At 38.0% G+C, this 20,332-nt stretch overlaps 1 protein-coding gene across 1 annotated transcript in view; it reads right to left on the reverse strand.

Annotated features, from left to right (window-relative positions):
- The window catches only part of DOCK3 (dedicator of cytokinesis 3), a 351,565-nt gene that overhangs the window by 277,991 nt on the left and 53,242 nt on the right, over positions 1 to 20,332 (reverse strand). The window contains exon 4 of the mRNA XM_045530466.1: positions 10,149 to 10,245. Within this exon, the coding sequence (XP_045386422.1) occupies positions 10,149 to 10,245 (97 nt within the window). The remainder of the gene's footprint in view (positions 1 to 10,148; positions 10,246 to 20,332) is intronic.

Below are 20,332 nucleotides of genomic sequence, written 5' to 3' on the forward strand. Positions count from 1 at the left end.
ACACAACAGACAGATGCCTTTAGTCAAAGTCTTCTTATTAATATGTTCTTTTTTTTTTTTTTTTTTTTTCTTGAGACAGAGTCTCACTTTGTTGCCCGGGCTAGAGTGAGTGCCGTGGCGTCAGCCTAGCTCACAGCAACCTCAGACTCCTGGGCTTAAGCGATCCTACTGCCTCAGCCTCCCGAGTAGCTGGGACTACAGGCATGAGCCACCATGCCCGGCTAATTTTTTTGTATATATATTTTTAGTTGGCCAGATAATTTCTTTCTATTTTTAGTAGAGACGGGGTCTCACTCTTGCTCAGGCTGGTCTCGAACTCCTGACCTCGAGCGATCCACCCGCCTCGAGCTAGGATTACAGGCGTGAGCCACCGCGCCCGGCCATTAATATGTTCTTATTATGCCACTTACTTTCTCAAGTATTACTAATACATTTTATGTAACCTAATATCTATAAAACATTATCACTGTAACATACAATCAATACAAAAATTACTAATGAGATATTTTTCATTTATTTCTTCATACTATGTCTTTAAACTCCAGCACATATTTTATACTTACAGCACATCTCACTTCATATGCTAAATTTTCATCACAAATGTTTGATCTGTGTTTATTAATAGATTTCATAAAATTCATAGTTGAAAAAAGATTAACATATAAAAGTTGCTCCAAATATACTTAAAAGTTTTCCAAAAACCAAAAACTGCTTCTCCTTTAATAGTCACATTCACAGTAACAAAATTGATTCATCTCTTTTAGAATAATTGATTTGAATTTACAGTAATCCATAATTTTATTTGTGCAGTTCCAATTTCAAAACTACGTCTGTCCAAGTTAAGTAAATTCAAATACTCTTGTATTAACTCAGTATTATTAATGTCAAATCCAAAGAGGTACTGCATAAATTGGAAAGTAACTATAAATTATTATCAACAGAGTTCTTCAAATTTATATTATAGTTTCGGTGGTCTATTTAAAATAATGCTGTCAATAATAATTAAAATCTCCTATATACTAATTCATGCTAAAAATTTATAAAATCATTACTATTTACTTTTATTAGGAAAAGTTTCAGTTTTAACAAAAATTTTTGTGACTATCACAAATAAGCTTTTACTTTCCATAGAGCTTCAAATTTCACTTGCACAAATGGGAGTGTGATGTAAGGATGAAAATGTAAGCCACATGGGCATCTTCTGTATTCAGTTATTAAATATATGGCAAGCATTCTTTTTTAAGCCTTGTATATGATAATACTCACGAGGACTTGGAAAAAACATACAGAGAATTCCATGTACTGTTTATCCAGCTTCATTCACTAGTAAGATTTTACATAACCACAGCACCTTGTCAAAACCAGGGAAGTGACTTTGTTACAATATCAATATTAACTCAGTTATAGAGAGATCACATGTGTAGACTCAAATAGCTATCACTATAATCAGGATACAGAACTATGTCATCCCCACAAAGAAACTCCCTCACATTAAGGCTTACTGGAAACACTCTGCTCTTAGCCTTAAACCTTGGCAAACACAGATGTTTCCATCACTATAATTTTGTCACTTTGAGAATGTTATATAAATGGAATCACAGAGTATGCAAGTTTTTGAAGTTGAAATGTTTTCATGCAGCATGACGCCCTTGAGATCAATCTAAGTTGCTACAAGTATCAATTTTTCATTCCTTTTTGTTTCTGAGTAGTATTCTTTAGTTTATTTATCTATTCACTCATTGAAGGATATTTGGATTCTGTTCAGTTTTGTGCTATTACAAATAAAGTTTCTATGTGTACAAGTTTTACGTGAACATAAGCTTTCATTTCTCTAGGATAAACATGCAGGAATGTGATTGTTGGGTCATAGATTAAGTGTATGTTTAACTTTACAAGAAACTATCAGATTTTTTTCCCAGTGGCTATACCATTTTTATTTATTTATTGACTTTCAGTTTATTCAATTTTCATACAAAAGAAACATAAAAACATAGTAGTAAATATGCAGAAATCATCCTCAAGAAAAACAGACAATGATTTATTTAAGCATGTCTCTCTATATGTGCAAGTTTATCATTTTACATTCTTACCAGTATGTGAGAGATCCAGATCCACATTCTTGCCATCACTTGGTATTATCAATAATTTTCATTTCAGTCATTATAATAGGTATATATTAGTATCTCATTGTAGCATTAATTTACATTACCCTAACGGTTAACCATGTGGAAAATCTTTTCACGTGCTTACTGGCTAGCCACATATCCTCCTCGATGAAGTACTTATTCAAATCTTTTGCCCAATTCCTAATTGAATTGTTTTCTTACTGTTCAGTTGAGAGAATTCTTTATATATTCTAGATATTTAAAAGCTTTTGATAGTATGTGTGATTTTCAAATATTTTCTTCCAGTATATGGCTTAAATTTTCATCTTCTTAACAGGGTCATTCACAGAGCAAAAGTTTTAGTTTTGACATAATCCCATTTATTGACTTTTTCTTATATGGGTCATTTTCTTTAGTATCATGTTTAAGAACTCTTCACTTAACCCTAGATCATGAAAAGTTTTCTCCTAAATTTTATTCTAAAACTTTTACAGTTTTATATTTGGTCCTATGATCCATTTTGAGTTAATTTTTACAGAAGAAATGAAGTTTAGGCCAGTTTCTTTTTTTTCGGCCTATGAATATCCAACTGTTCCAATACCATTTGTTGAAAAGACTACCTTCCCTCTACTTAATTGCCTTTGTTCCTTTGTCAAAAACCAGTAGTGTACACCTGTGCGAATCTATATCTGTATTTTTTATTCTGGTCCCTTAATTTAAGTGTCTATCCCTCTGCCAATACCACTCTGTCTTGATTACTGTAGCTACAGTAAGTACTAAAATGAGGTAGTGATTCTTCCAACTTTATTCTTCTTTTTCAAAGTTGTTTATCCATTCTAACTCTTTTGCATTCCCATACAAATTTTATCTACATCTAAAAGAATCCTGCTAGGACTGCTTTAGGAATTACATTAAATATATTGATCAATGTGGGTAAAACATTTTTAATACATGAGTCTTCCAATCCATGAATATGTTGTCTCTCCATTTATTTAGGTTGTTTTTGCTTTCGATCATTAGCATTGTGTAGTTTTCAGCATACATATCTTATACATGTTTTGTTGGATTTATACCTGTTTCATTTTTTTCTTGAGCAATTATAAATGGCATTATGTTTTAAATTTTGGTTTTGAATTATTCATTGTTTATATGTGGCAATATGATATTGTGTGAGTGTATGTATCTGTATGAGATATCCTGTGACTACAAATTTATTTATTAGTTCTAGGATTTTTTTTAAGACTCCACTGTCTTTTGTTCATAGATTCCTTGGGATTTCCTATGTACTCAATTATGTTACCTGCAAATACAACAGTTTTATTGCTTCATTTCTAATCTGTATCTCTCCCTTTTCTTGCCTTAATGTCTTCCAGTACTGTGTTGAATAGGAATGCTGAGAGCAAATGTCCTTGCCTTGTTCCTAAAAGCAGACAGTCTATCACTGTTAAGTATGACATTGGCTGCAGGATGTTAAAGATGTCCAAGCTGACGAAGTTTACATCCATTGCTAGTTTACTGAAAGATTTTATCATGAATAAGTGTTGAATTTCCTCAAATGCTTTTCTGAATGAATTGATGTGAGCAGGTGGCTCTTCTTCTTTAGAATGTTAGTAAGATGGATTATACTGACTGATTTTCAAATACTGAATCAATCTTGCATTACCAGAATAAACCCCAATTGCCCATAGTTTATTGTTCTTTCTGTACATTCCTTAAATTCAATTTGCTAATGTTTTCTTGAAGATTTTTTGTCTATACTCATAAGAGATACTGCTCTATAGTTTTGTTTTGTTGTTTTTTTTTTACTATCTCCATCTAGTCTTGATATCAGGGTAACAGTAGCCTTCGTAAGATGAATTCAGAAGTGTTCCCCTCTTTTACATTTTCTAGAAGATAGCATGTAAAACTGGTGTTATTTCTGGGCCTGGATGTTTCTTTTTGGAAGGATTTTAACCACAAGTTTAATTACTTTAATAGTTGCAGGATTTTAAGATTATCTGGCTGTCTTGGGTAGATTTTGGCAATTTTTGGTTTTCAAGGATTTGGCCTATTTATATCAGACTGGTGTGTGTGTGTGTGTATAGATGTGTGTGTGTGTGTGTGTGTGTGTGTGTGTGAAGTTGTTTATAGTATTTTCTTATTACTTGTTTAATATCTGTGATGTCTACAGTGATATCTTTGTCTTTAGTCGTAACATATTGATATTATTTTCTCTCATTTTGTCAGTCTTGCTGGATGTCTACTGGTTTTCTTAACCTTTTTAAAAACTGACTTTTGGTTTGATTGATTTTTTCCCTATTATTTTTCTGTTTTTAATTTAATTTCTGCTCTTTATTTTTTTTCCTTCATTCTGCTTGTTTTGAGTTTATTTTCTTTTTCTATTTTCTTGAAGTAGAGCAGGAGCTAAAATTATTAATTTCAAACCTTGCTTTTTTCCATTGTTACAATTTAATGCTATAAATTTCCCTCTCAGCATTGCTTTAGCAGCATCCCAAAGATTTTAATATATTATTATATCACTTACATTTACTTTAATATACTTTTTATTTCTCTTTGGACTTCCCCTTTGACCCATGGATCATTTAGTAGTGTGTTATTTAATTTCTAAGTATTGCTTTTTGTACTCTTCCTTTGGCTCTCCCTTTGCTGCAACAATGGGTCCGGTCATCATCTGTGGCATATATATCACGCTCTGTAAATCTATATCTTGCTCTTGCCCTGTAATCCTATCCTTCTCTCCTCAATAAACCTCATTGTCATGCTTCCCCCCCTAAAAACAATAATAATGATAATTTCTAAGTATTTTGAGGATTTCCTATTATTTTTTTGCTATTGATGTCTAGTTTGTTTCCATTATGGTTAGCATGTCTTTTGCATGACTTCAATTATTACAAGTTTGGTAAGATTTGTTCTATGACCCAAGGTATTGTCTATCTTGGTGAATATACCATGTTTTCCTGAAAAAAGAAATCTATAATCTTACTTTATTAAATGTAATGTTCTATCAATTTTAATTATATCCTATGGTTGATGGCACTGTTCAGTTCTTCCCTATTTTTTTTTTTTTTTTGGAGACAGTCTCACTCTGATGCCCAGCTAGAGTAGTGCCATGGTGTCAGCCTAGTTCACAGCAACCTCAAACTCCTGGGCTTAAGAGATCCTACTGTCTCAGCCTCCCGAGTAGCTAGGACTACAGGCATGCGCCACCACGCCCGGCTAATTTTTTCTATATATATTTTTAGTTGGCCAGATAATTTCTTTCTATTTTTTAGTAGAGACGGGGTCTCGCTCTTGCTCAGGCTGGTCTCGAACTCCTGACCTCGAGCAATCCACCCGCCTCGGCCTCCCAGAGTGCTAGGATTACAGGCGTGAGCCACTGCGCCTGGCCTCTTCCCTATTGTTGATTACTTTTGCTTAGTGGTTATATCGATTACCAAGAGAATGGGTTATTAATTCCCAACTATAATAGTGGATTTCTCTCTTCTACATTCACTTGTTTCAGCTTTTGCTTTATTTATTTTGCAGCTCTGTTGTTTGGAACATACATAATTAAAGTTGCTCTGTCTTCTTGGTGAATTGATCCTTTTATCATTTTATCATGTCCCTTTGTCCCAGATAGTTTTCTTTGCTCTGATGTCAAATTGGTCTTATATTAGTACAATAGAATTAATATTTCTTATTTTTATTTATATTTAAGGAGGAAACAATTCAAAATATAACAATCTGTTGTTAATATAATCATTCCAGTTTCCTTTGATTAGTGTTTGCATGGTATATATTTTTCTATCTTTACCTTTACTCTCTCTATATCATTATATTTGAGTTGAGTTTCATATAACTTATAGTTTGGTCTTGTTACTGATTAATTCTGCTAATCTCTACCTTGTAATTATTTATATGTTAGGATTTAAGTCTGCCATTTTAGTATTTACTTTCTGTTGGCTACCTCTATTTTACCTTCCTCTATTTCCCCTTTCCTAATTCCTGGAGGTTACTTGAACATTTTTAGTATTCCATTTTGATTTAATTATAGTACTTTTTATTGTACCATTTTGTTATACTTTTAATGATTGCTCCACAGATTGCAATATACATACATAGCTTATCACAGTCTGTAAGTATCAACATATTAATATGTAAAGTTGAATGTACATACCCTACCACAATTTATGTCCCTTTCCCTCTCCACTTTATGATAATTTTCTTAAATATTACCTCTACATACAATGAGAACCACGTGTTATAATTTTTGCTTTGTATTATCAAACACAATTTTTAAAACTGAAGAGGAGAAGGATTAATCTACCTTTTCCATTGTTTTCATTATTTCTACTGTTCCAAGTGTCCTTCGGTTATCACTTTCTTTCTTTATGAAGAACTTTCTTTATAGTCATTCTTGTAAAACTCATCTGCTGGCAACAATATGATAATGTGTTGATTTCGTCTTCATTTCTGAAACATATTTTTGCTAGATACACAATTCTGGGGTAATATCAGGGTTTTTTTGTGTTTTTTTGTTGTTGTTGTTTTTCTTTTAGCAGCTGAAAAATGATGGGACACTTCTTTCCATCTTCCATAGTTTCCAATGAGAAACCTGCTGTCATTCAAATTTGCTGCTTCTCACAGCAATACCCTCTAGTTGCTTTCGAGATTTCTTCTTTGGCTTTAATTTTCAGAAATCTTTCTGTATGTCTCGGTATGGGTTTATTTGGGTCTTTCCTGTTTGGAGTTCACACAGTTTCTTGAATCTGTAAGCTTATGTCTTTTGCCAAATTGGAAAGTTTTCAGTCATTATTTCTTCAATGCTTTTTTTTTTTTTTTTTGAGACAGAGTCTCGCTTTGTTGCCTGGGCTAGAGTGAGTGCCGTGGCATCAGCCTAGCTCAAAGCAACCTCAAACTCCTGGGCTTAAGCGATCCTACTGCCTCAGCCTCCCAAGTAGCTAGGACTACAGGCATGTGCCACCATGCCCAGCTAATTTTTTTTTCTATATATATTTTAGTTGGCCAGACAATTTCTTTCTATTTTTAGTAGAGACGAGGTCTCGCTCTTGCTGGTCTCGAACTCCTGACCTTGAGCGATCCACCCGCCTCGGCCTCGGCCTCGCAGAGTGCTAGGATTACAGGCGTGAGCCACCGCGCCCGGCCCTCAAGGCTATTTTTTTACCTCCACGTTCTGTCCTCTCCATCTAGTACTCTGAGGCCACAATGTTACACTGTATGTTATTGTCTAACAGGCCTGTGAAAGTAAGTTCACTTTTTCAATTTATTTTCTCTCCATTATTCACACTGGACAATTTCTATGGAACTACATTCAAGTTGACCAGTTCATTCTGTCATTTCTGCTCTGCTACTGAGCCCATATAATGATTTTAAAATTTTTGGTTATTATATATTTCAGTTCTAAAATTTTCACTTGATTCTTTATATTTTCTATTTTATTGCTGAAGTTTGCTGTGTTTTCCTTTGTTTCAAGAGTATCTGTATTGTTTTTGGACCTTTTAATAAGAGCCATTCTGACAGCGGTAAGGTGAAATCTCACTGAAGTTTTAATTTGCACTTCCTTGATGATTAATGACATTGAGCATTTTTTCATATGTTTGTTGGCCATTTGTCTATCTTTTTAAAAGCTTTTTAAAAGCTTCTGTTTATGTCTTTTGTTCACTTTTTAATAGAGTTGTTTGTTTTTCCTTGCTGATTTGTTTGAGTTCTTTGTAGATTCTGAATATTAGCCCTTTATCGGATATATAGTTTGCAAATATTTTCTCCCATTCTGTTTGCTTCATTGATTATTTCCATTGATGTGCAGAAGCTTTTTAATGTAATCAAGTCCCATTTATTTATTTTTGATGTTGCTGCAACTACCTTTGGGGTCTTAGTCATAAATTCTTTGCCTAGGTTTAACAAAATATGGTATATGTATACCATAGAGTACTACTCAGCCACAAAAAGGAATGAATTAATGTCTTTTGCAGGAATTTGGATGGAACTGAAGACTATTATCCTAAGTGAAGTATCTCAAGAATGGAAAAACAAACACCACATGCACTCCCTAATAATTTGGAACTAATTGATGGGCACATATTGACACAGAAAGAAGTAAAAATTACTGGAAACCAAGAAGGGGAGCTGGAGGAGGAGGGGAATGGGGGGAAAAACCCACCTAACAGGTACAATGAACAATATTCAGGTGACAGGCACACTTATAGCCCTGACTAAAGCATTATAAAGCTATCCATGTAACAAAAATATTGGAACCCCTTTAATATTCTGAAATTTAAAACAGTATCTATAATTGCTTATTGGAGGTTTTTTACAAAAGCTGCTTAAAAATCCTGTTGATCATTCCATGTCTGTCCTATCTCATTGACATCTGTTGACTATCTTTCTAATTAGAGTTGAGATTTTCCTGGTTCTTCATATGACAAATAATTCTGGATTATATACTAAACATTTTAACTATTACATAGTGGCACCCTGATTTCTATTTAAATCATCTATTTTAGTGGTGGTCAACTTGTTTAAATTCAAAATGTAACCCCAGGCTTACTTTTATGGGCTGTGGTTCAAATGTCAATTTAGTTTATAAATCTCTGCAGTGCTTTTCTGGTTTCCCCTATTGTTGTATTACCTAAGTAACAGAACTTCATTTTGTCTTCTCAGCATGGGTTTGGATGGGGAGGAACACTGCCTCATTTCAGCAGGGCAAGAATAGAAGACAGGGCAGCATACCACAGGATCTGTTAGAGAGAGGTACTGCCTCATCAATGTGGATGAGGCGGGTGGAAGTCAGAGTTCTGCCCACAGGTTCAGCTGGGAAGAGCACTACAAGGACAGTGGAAGTCAAGAGTTCCAACCACAGGTTCCTCCATGGAGGGTTGCCTCTTCCTTACTATAGAGCGAGCATGAAACAGAGTCCCACCCATAGACTCTGCTGAGAAGAGGCACCTCCTTATAACTGCTGGTGGGTGGAAGTCAGAGTTCTGCCTACAGGCTCCACTGGAGGTGGGTATCTCCTTATTACCGCTGGTAGAGGGAGGGATATATGTATAAAACAGAGGTTTGGTTGTGGATTTTACTACTGAAATGCCTGTTAGGGTGGGAAAAGGGTATAGCTTTTATTGTGGTGTTCTTTTGGAGAATAGGAAAGTACGGCTGAAAGGTTTCTGTCTTGCTGAGACATCCATTGGATAGGGAGAACAGGCTTTTCTTGGCACTGTTTTTTCCCAACCACTGGCATTTCCAAGTTAAAGGCTCCTCTAAAGACCAGGTAAAGATATATGGAAGGCAAGAGGAAAAAAAATAACCAGGGAACCCCCTCAGTTCATGAGCCCCCAAATGCCTAGCCAGTCTACTCTCTTTTCCCTAGCTTTCAGAGTTTTCCAGTAGGTAAATTATGTGTTTTTACCAGGGCTTTTTCTTGTGAATAGTGGGAGAAGCAGTAAAGTGGAAAATGTTTAGTCCATCTTGTCCAGAATCCAAACCCTGTCACTTAATTTTTTTGTGTAGATATTATAATTATTTGTACATCTGATCACACCCTCTACTATGTAAATTTTCTGAAAACTTTATTGCTCTTTTTTCCTTACTGGGTTTTCATTATAGTCTCTATTAATTGTTGGCCCAGCAAACTGTCACATATGACATATTCCTTAAGTTTAGTAGCTAGAAGAAACTGTTAATACAATTTCTTGCCCTTTACTCACCACTGGGTTCACAAAAGATAAAAACTAAGTAACTCTCAAGTTCATTCATTCAGTAGACAACTTTTTTATGAAAGCATCTGGAGACAAAGCAATAAGTAAGACACCTAAGATCCCTGGTGTTATTGAACTTACATTCTAGTGATTGGAGCAGAGTAGAGAAACTACAGACAAATGAATAATGTGTTCTCTTCAGGTTGGAAAAACTCAAGTCTACTATGTTTCAATTAATATTAAGAACAAACATTTGAAAAACTGTAGGACTGGCATAGGTTAGCTAATTTTTTTACACTTAGTACAACGGAATTTTAATGACCCAGTAAACTAGTGTTCAACTACTTACCACATATAGTTGTTTCCACAGACTGGCCCATTCCTGTAGAGTCGCTGTAACCTCAGTCACTATAGAATCTTCAAGTGGAACCACAGTTTCATACTGCCTAGAACCAGAGCCACAAAAGACAGCCACATTATCTTTGATAAAATCTCAGAATGCTGTCTGTTGCCTTTTTGAACATGTTTAACTCAACTTTTAAATTCCTGGACATAGAAAAGAAAGTAAATCTAATTGATCAAAGATCCTTTTGCAGTGAAATACTGCAATAGTGTAATTGAGCTGAATTAAGGTAAAAACATTTGGGTTTTACTATATAAGCCCTCAATTTTATATTTATAAATACTGTCTTTAAGACACAGCTTTTTTTAGGAGTCTGGCTTTTTTACTCAAAGAAAAAAACATGACACTGCAGAAGTCTTGCTTAGATTAATTTTTAAAATATTTGTATCCTTTAACATTTTTCTGTAATGCAAATTAGCACATATCCTTTGGTAAAAAAATCTGGAAAACGGCGGGGCAGGGGGAGGTGGTGGAAGAAAAGGAACCCAGAAAATGGGTTTTGAAAAGTTTTACAAGTACTCACTTATGTTGGTATTATATTTTCCTAGAAATTAGTGTCAGTATAGGAATTCTAGGTCTGGTAGAGGAATTCTGAATATGGTAACAGAAAGATGCTTGCATTCTCTCATAGGCAGCATCCACTATGATGTCAGTCCCTGCGCTAATTGCCAAAAATTTATCAGTGAAAAAAAATGGATATAGTTCATATATTCAGAAAGCTCTTGGTCCAGATAGGGAACCAGACAGACAAATAATCACAACAAACAGACATGGACAGTGATACATCTAAAAATGAAATGAAAAGGTACAATGAAAGATTTCAACAGGGGTATCCAATTTAAGATGAAAAGATCAGTGAATTCTTCTCTGAAGAAGTGGCAAGTCCTAACACATGCAAAAAAAAGTCATGACATGAAAAGTATATGGGGTGGGAGAGGACCAGGTATGTTGTCACCTGCAAAAAAGAAAAGTATACAAGAAGTATACTTTTGGAAAATAATTTCACAAATCAAAGATGAAAAAGAGCTGGTATGGCTGGGGCCAGTTCTCACAAGGCCTTTCCAAAAGACAGCAAAAATTCCAGATCTAAACCACAAGTGACATGAATGAAAAGTTATTGAAAAGTTGTTGAAATGAGAGGGCATGATTCCTAACATTTCTGTGATGCCTGCATCAATTTAAAGGGGTAATGAAATATTTTCTGGGACTAAAAATTTTATATACTGACATACTGACGTAACTTGAACCCAATTTGTTAACCAATGAGAATGTCATCTACTTGGAAATAGTACAGGAAAATGTATTCCACAAAATTAGCAGTATGCATTATTTCTTTCTACAAGAAGACAGCTGACAAAGCATCACTGTGTTCTAAGATGACTCAGTGCATTAACACTGAGCATCAATGAATACATACATTATTATATTTTAAAGTTTTACTGTTTTATTTTGTGTGACTTACTCCAGCAGATAAGAAGAAAATCACCTTGGAATAATGCCACAGCACTATCCATATCCATCAAACTTACACACTCATTAAAATAAAATCTTTCATCAAGGGCTTGTTAAGGATAAAATGTGACAGACATAATACTAGCAGGATGGCAAAATCAGTGCTTTCTATTGTCATCTGCCCCAAAAATCACCAATCTGACAACAACCGATAGATCAGAGTACCTTTGTAGGAGTCTAGGAATCTAGCAGAGAAAATTCAGCAAACGACTGGAGCAAAAAATCCAGAATAGAAGCACTGAAGAGGGTAAGAAGAAAGTTTCACTGTACCTGAATCACCCATCCCCTAAGGCAGCACAACTCAGTACCAAGAGAAACTCCCTCAGCCTACAATTTCTGCCATAGTGGAAAATGAAAGCACAGTGAGTGCACAGCTCCACCAGCCATGTGAGACACTGCCCAAGAGGCCCACTTCTCTCACCCACCCAGAATATTGAGGTGATCTGCATGGGTGAATGTTTGGAGAGGTCAGGAGCAGAGAAATAAGCATAATTTAATTTAATTTTTTGAAAGAAGTCATATTGATCTCTAAAGCCTATTTTATAAGTGTTGTGTATCACAGGTAATTTATTGACTACTGTACTGAGAATGAAAAACAGAATGGTTGGCAAACCCAAGATGGCCAACTAGAGACACAGCTTGTCAGACCATCCTGGCAGAAGAGTAGAGGGTTGGAATGAGGAGAGCGGAGAACAGTTACTGCTTAGATGCGGACCACGGGAGGAGATAACAGAGAAGTCAGGGGACCCCACCAACAAGAGCTGCGGAAGCTGAGAAAGAGGAGGATAGAAGAGAGAGATCAGCAGTGCGAACCAAATCCAGGGACGCCTGGAGCCCAAGGAAAAGGCAAGGAGGGGCTCCCCTCTCGCATCCCTTCCCTGCCTCAGGCCATCAGCCAGACACAGGGCTCTCATCCACAGGGGAGTGACATGAAGGACCAGACAGCCGACATTCCTACATCTATCTGGACTTCTCCTGCTCCTCACTGTCTCCATTCCTGGCATCCCAGAAATAATTTTGGCTCAAGCGGTTTGTAGCCGCAGCCCCTTCCTCTCCATAGCAACCACTAAAGTGCTCTGCATTCAGAGACTTCTCTCCCCACAAGGGGGCACATTCCCAGCTGAACCACCCTTGGAGAGGGTAGCTGCAGTGGGGGCCTCTTGAATAGGTGGGCAGACCCAGTGCCTCCCAGACATGAGAGTGGTGCAGGGAGGCCACAGCCCCTCCCCCAACTATAGCTGCCACTAGAGTGCTCTGTGCTGAGAGGTCTGCTTTTCAGGGACAGGGGCAGGTTCCTGCCCCAGTCGGCTGGACACCCCCAGTTTGAGATATTCCTCCGCACAGGCATTTGGCTTGTTCACCCGCTGGTGGCTCAGACGGGTAGGCCGAACCTGGTGCCCCACCCCTCATGAGAGCTGGGCAGGGACATGTTGCAGTTCCAAGCTCAGGTGGCGAGAGAGCCCTCCCAGCCATACCCAATGGGAGGGTGTGGAGGAGCACAGAGGAGTGGGGGCTGCCAGCCTTCCCCAACCCCCAACCCCCACTGGAGAATCGCTACATTAGAGAAGGCAGTAGCACTGTGACTGCATTAGCATAGTCCCTGGTTCCCGTGGCAACCAAATACCTGGGGTACACAGGCTGAACAGGCGCAGCAGCCTCTCCTACCACTCACTTGAACAGAGAGTGCAACTTCATCCAAGAGACTTGTCAGCTGACATTACTTCCCAGGTGGGAGCCTGCCCCTGGCGGAGACCTCTGAGGATAGAGAGCCCTACCTAATTCCCCTTGGGGTCTAGTGGTAGAAAAGAGGTTCACAACTGGAAATCCCTATACCCACCAGCGACACACAGAAATGCAAACCAGTGGTTCAGACACACAAACTGTGGGGTAAATCAAGAGCCAGTCTTGGGCAGAGAAGGAACACACATGGACTGATCAGAGGGGGAGTCTTGTGGAGTTCCAGGGAACAAATAGTGGGAGTGCCTGCCCCACCCCACAGAGAAACCTGGCTAGTGGACAAAGACAGAAAAAGCCTGGCTAGGAGGCCTTAGCAATCACATGATTAGGACCCTCCCATCAGGAGCAGCTCTCTGTGCTTGGAGAAATACCCCTGAACTCCATATCAGCAGCTCTCCCTGGCAGCCAGATAAGCAACCTCTGAGCCCAGCTGAGTCTTAGCAAAGCCCCTCAGGCTCTCGCATTCCAGCCATGATCTATCTTGTTCCTCACCCCATCTCAGAGGTAGTGGGGATCAAGCAACCCCCAGGAGCTACTGGGCCCCTCCTAAAGCTTGGGGCATTAGTATACCCCACCTGTGGGACCAGAGTCTACAAGGGCACAAAAGATTACCTCAGGGGCTGGCTCCTCCACACAAACTATAATCAACAACAGTGGGAACAATCCCATTACTAAACATAGTGCCTTCCAACTCAAGCAATTAGGGAGCAGCGGATTCGTACCCACAAGTCCAATCCAACAGCTCGGACATTAAGCTGGGGGAGAAAACTCACTACACTCCATCGCAGAGAGGTGAAGACAAGAAAGAGGTCAGAGGTAACTCAAGAGAATCATCAAACCTGCTAAAACACCAAAGAGGCAACTCAGAACCAGCACTCCTCTCCCCAGCATGGTCAGGGATCAATCTTTGGGGAACTGGAGACAGGGCCATAAGCCAGCCCTAGCACCCCCAACTCTAGATCAAGAGGCTAGATGAGAAGGAATCAGCGAAAGAATTCTGGAAACATGAAAAATCAGAGCAAAAGGACACCCTCCAAAAGAAATCAATACCTCCTCACTGATGGAAACCAACCTAAATCAAACGGTTAAAATGACAGATGAAGAATTTTCAATATGGATTGTAAGAAAGCTCAATGAAATATAAGAGAAAATAGAAACCCAACACAAAGAAACCATAAAAACAATGCAGGAAAAAATGAAAAATTTTCTAAAGAAATTGAAGTATTAAAAACAAAACAGAAACTCTGTTGAGCACAGAATTTAATTAGAATAACCCCTGTGGAAAGTAATTTGGAGATACTTCAAAGAGCTAAAAATAGAAATACCATTTGATCCAGCAATCCTACTATTAGGCATCTATCCAAAGGAAAAAAAAAGACATTCTATAATAAAGACATCTGCACTCGAATGTTTATAACAGCACAATTTACAATTGCAAAGATGTGGAAACAACCCAAATGCCCATCAATACATGAGTGGATTAATAAAATGTGGTATCTGTATACCATGGAATACTACTCAACTACAAAAACAAAGGTGATCTAGCACCTCTTATATTATCCTGGATAGAGATTGAGCCCATCCTTCACAGTGAGGTATCACAAGGATGGAAAAACATGCACCACATGTACTTGCCATCAAATGGGTACTAACTGATCAACACTAAGGTGCTCACATGGTAGTAATACTCACTGGGTGCCAGTAAGGTTGGGGAGTGAGGGCTGGGAGGTAAACCCACAGCTAATGAAAATGGGGCACACTGTATGAGGGAAGGACATGCTTGTAGCCCTGGCTTGGGCGAGGCAAACTCATTTCATGTAACCAAAATGTTTGTACCCCATAATATCCTGAATTTTAAAAAAATTCTGGAAATCAAAAATTCACACAAGCAATTACAAAACCCAGTAGAAAGCCTTAAAAATAGGCTAGATCAGGCAGAAGAAAGAATCTCAGAGCTTGAAGACAACACCTATGAGCTAAACAAATCAGTCCAAGAGAAAGAACAAAGAAATAAGGGGAATGAACAAAGCCTACAAGAAATGTGGGATTATGTAAAAGAGCCAAACATAAAAGTCATAGGCATCCCTGAGACCAAAGAAGAAAATACATAAGGGTTAGATGATTTATTTGAGGGAGTAACTGCAGAACAATTCCCTGGCCTAGCTAGAAATCTAGATATCCAGGTAGAAGCAGCACAAAGGACTCTGGGGAGATTCATTGAGAAAAGGCATCACCAAATCACAGTCATTAAGCTTGCCAAAGTAAACATGAAAGAGGAAAAACCAGCAGGTAACCTACAAAGGAAACCTATCAGACTAACTGCAACTTCTCAGCTGAAACCTTACAAGCCAGAACGGACTAGGGACCCATCCTGAGTCTTCTAAAACAAACTAATGGCCAGCCTAGAATTGTGTATCCTGCAAAACTGAGTTTCTTATATGAGGGAGAAAATAAAGACTTTCCCAGACAAGCAATCACTGATGGAATTTGCAAAGACCAGACCTGCCCTGCAGGAAGTACTCAGACCTGCATTATACACTGACCAGAGCAATAGACACCCACAGTGGAAAGTCAACCAAAACCTAAAGTTCAGAACCCAGATACCACAATAGCTCTTGAACAGAAGCTTCTCAAAAGCAGATAGACTAATGGCCAATAAACATATGAAAAAATACTCAATATCTCTAATCATCAGGAAAATGCAAATCAGAACCACAGTTAGATATCACCTAGCTTCAGTGGGAATGGCTTTTATCAAAAAGTCCCAAAACAACAAATGCTGGCATGGATGCGGAGAGATGGGAACGCTTATACGCTGTTGGTGGGACTGCAAGTAGTACAGCCTCTATGGAAAGTAATATGGAGGGAGATACCTCAAAGAACTAAAAGTAGACCTACTATCACTAGCAATCCCACTACTGGGTATTTACCCAAAGGGAAAAAAAAGACATTTTATAAAAAAGACACCTGTACCCAAATGTTTATAGCAGCACAATTCAAAATTGCAAAGATGTAGAAACAACCCAAGTTCCCATCAATACATGAGCGCATTAATAAAATATGGTATACATAGATCATGGAGTGCTAGTCAGCCTTTAAAAAAAAGGTGAACTAATGCCTTTTGTATTAATCCTGATGGAACTGGAGACCACTGTCCTACATGAAATAGCACAAGAATGGGAAAACAAACACCACATGTACTCACCATTAAATTGGAACTAATTTCTCAACACTAATGTGCACATACGGAAATAACACTCACTAGAAATCAAGCAAGTGGGGGGGAGGGGATGGGTAAATTCACAGCTAATGAGTACAATAACTTTGACTCAATGTACAAAAGCAATTTATGTAACCAAAATGTTTGTACCCCCATGATATTCTGAAATTTAAAAAAAGATTATTAAAAAAAAGGCAAGAAATCTTCTGGGTACTGCTGACCTATGGATTCTCTCTTTAACTCTAGTATGAACTAAAAGTTAAACAAATTTAGCAGATGTAGAATGGAAATGTAAAAATTGATTAAATTAATTGGAGTTATCTTGTCATATCCAACTAAATTAGTGTCAAGAGACCATGGGGAAGAAAAAGCACTTGGGCACAAAGTGCCTACCAAGGGATTATATCACAGGCCAGATGCCAAAACTGCCTGCTATGACCCTATGACCAGTTTTAGGTAGTAGCTGCTGAAATGAACTGTCAGGACTCTAAGACCAGTTTTACCTACTGATGTCACTCACAAATCAAAGCTTGCCAACTCCCCAAAACTTCACTGGTGCGAGTTTTCTTTCAAAAAATGTTAACATTTCTCTTTAAAAAAAAAAAAAAAAAAAACCCTTCTCTTTTTTCTTCAGACACACAGAAGACCACTCCCATCTGTGTGTATGCTCCAGATAGCAATTCTGTTTTCTCAAATAAAACATTTTGGTGTTTTTTTTTTTAAGTGATGGGGTTCCCATTATGTTGCCTACACTGTAGTGCAGTGGCTATTCACAGGTGCAATCTCAGTGACTACAGCCTTGAACTACTGTGCTCAAGTGATCTTCCTGCCTCAGCCTACTAAGTAGCTGGGACTAGAGGCACACAAGCTAGTGAACCTGGCCTCCCAAATAAAACATTTTGTTTAGAAATTTGTCTTTGCATTTTTCCTTGACTTTGACAGATGGATTAGACAATTTTATATACTCCATAATATCTAACTGGAAGGATAATCTCTAGGTAGGAAAGCAGGGCTACAAAGAGCTGAATGGTCACTCTTCTGATGCTCATGCAAGAGTTCAAACCAATCTCTTACTTCAGCTTCAGCATTCATATTGCCAAAAATCAAACTCAAGTTTTGATACTGAAGATTGCTGTGTTATAAGGTCAGTTGTATTCATGGCCTTTTCATAAACGTTAAGATAAAAGGCAGGATACCCACTTGGAAAGAATGGTAACCTGTCAACCAGAATGGAGACAGAAGGAAAATATTGGATAACTTAGAAAACCCTGAGCTCCACCCCTAGGTAAAGCTCCCTTTGCATCAGAAAATGTACCCCCTTCCTTACTGGTGAGGGTGTCCTTGCCTTGCTTAAACACTCTGAGGTTACCTCACCTGAGTGAGTAATACTGCAAAGAGAAGCCCATTTTCCTTAGACCCTATACCACCCCCATCACTGGCCCCAGTGTCCCAAAATTTCAATCTGTTTATTTTCCCAGCTATCCTAATATGAATGTTGTAAAATGAACAGCAGCTATGCAGGAGCTCAACTCTATGGACTTTCCCTAATCAAGGCTGATCTGGCACCACAACTGCTGAATCAGAACTGGCAAGCAGCAGTGGGCAACCCTAACTCTGATATGGTACCATACTCCCTTTGACCCCATTCATCATGAAGGGAATGATATCTGGACTTACTTGCCCTGACTGCTTCATTTCTGGCAACATAAACTTCAACAGACTATTTAATACCTTTGCCATAATGCAAGGAATTGATAAAAAGAAAGAAGATAAAGGGATAGTAACCACAGGATTCACTGATCTTACTAGTTACTTCATCACCAAGAGCAATGGACTGTAGAGAACAATAGAGAAGGCACAGAAGAATTCATTACACTAGCCTTTTTAAGGCTGGGGCAATCCACATTATGTGATAAATATTCTGAACCAATAATCAATGCTATGTTTCTCACACAATCCGAATACATGGGTCCAGAAACAAGACATGAGATGGAAGTTACATTTCTCACTCCACTCTCACACCAAATGACTCACTTACTAAATTTTTGCTTCCCATCTCTGAGGACTCTGGCTCTGCTAATTTCATGCATACACTCCATAAGAATATGATTCCATTATACCGAAGCTAAGATAACCATGAGGCCATTTCAGGCTCAGGTTACTCCTGCCAATGGGCAAACAGAAAAAAAAAAGAGGCAGTTTTAAAATTGGTTGGTATGATTTTTACTAGTACTCAAGAAAAAACAGGTTCACTGCTATACAACAGAGGTAGGAAGAAGCATGAATGGAGCCCAGGAAATCCCCAGGGAGCATCGAAATACTGCCATGTTCTATGGTAAAAGCTAATGAAAAAGTATAGCATCTGCTACAGTTTGGATATGGTTTGGCCCCACCAAATCTCATGTGGAAATCTGATCCCCAATGTTGGACGTGGGAGCTGTTTGGATAATGGTAGTGTATCTCTCATGAAGGGTTTGGTGTTATCATGATATTGAGTAAATTCTCGCTCTATTATTTCCCACAAGAACTAATTGTTAAAAAGAGTCTGACACCTCCCTCCCCACCCACTCCCTGCCTCTCTTTTGCTTCCTTCCTCTCATCATAGGATGCCTGCTCCTGTTTGCCTTCAGCAAGAGTGGAAGCTTCCCTTCCTGAGTCCCCTGCCAGAAGCAGATACTGGTGCCATGATTCTTGTGCAGCCTGCAGAACTGTGAGTCAAATTAACCCTCTTTCTTTATAAATTCCCCAGCCTCAGGTATTCCTTTAGCAATGCATCCCTGTGTATACAGAACCACCAAGGGCTCAAATGCTAAGTAGTACCTAGCTAAGGCAAAGAGATTATAAAACAGGTGATAAAGAAAGGACACCACAAGCTGGGCGTGGTGGCTCATGCCTGTAAAACTAGCACTTTGGGAGGCTGAGATGGGAAGATTGCTTGAGGCCAGGAGTTTGAGACCAGCATGAGCAAAAGTGAGATCCTGTCTCTACAAAAAACATAAAATTTAGCTGGGCATGGTGACATGCACCTGTAGTCCCAGCTACTTGGGAGGCTGAGGCAGGAGGATAGCTTGAGCCCAGGAGTTTGAGGATGCAGTGAGCTTTTATGACACCACTGTACTCTAGCTTGGGTGACAGAGTAAGACCCTGTCTCAAAAAAGAGGGAAGGAGGTGGGGAGGGGAGGGAGGGACAGAAGAAAGGAGGGAAGAAGGAAGTTATTAACACAAATTAATATATCTTTTACCCATGACCAGGTAAAGAAACATGTCTGTAATATCTAGTATATATTTTCCTTGCTATATCATCTATATATTTATAAGTTTTATTCATTGATGTCTTCCCTCTTTCTTTACCCAGGTATTGTTTCTCTACCTATTTTTAAAGGGATGCAGGTAAGGTTTAGTTTTACACTATCATGTACAAATTATAGAAAAGCAAAAGAGAAACATTATGAAATTAAAGAGAATATTCTAGAGATTATTTTGAAATATATACTGAATATTAAACCTTCTACATATAGCTAAACATTATATAGAGGGAATTCCATAATCATCAATTCTTGTATTAGAAAAGACTAAAAATAAATTAGCTAAGTACACAAATCTAAGAATTGACAAGAATAAAAAACAAAATAAAATATCAGAGGTCACAAAAAATAGAAAA

The sequence above is a fragment of the Lemur catta genome, chromosome 18 (genome assembly GCF_020740605.2).
Source record: "Lemur catta isolate mLemCat1 chromosome 18, mLemCat1.pri, whole genome shotgun sequence".
NCBI classification, from domain to species: domain Eukaryota; kingdom Metazoa; phylum Chordata; class Mammalia; order Primates; family Lemuridae; genus Lemur; species Lemur catta.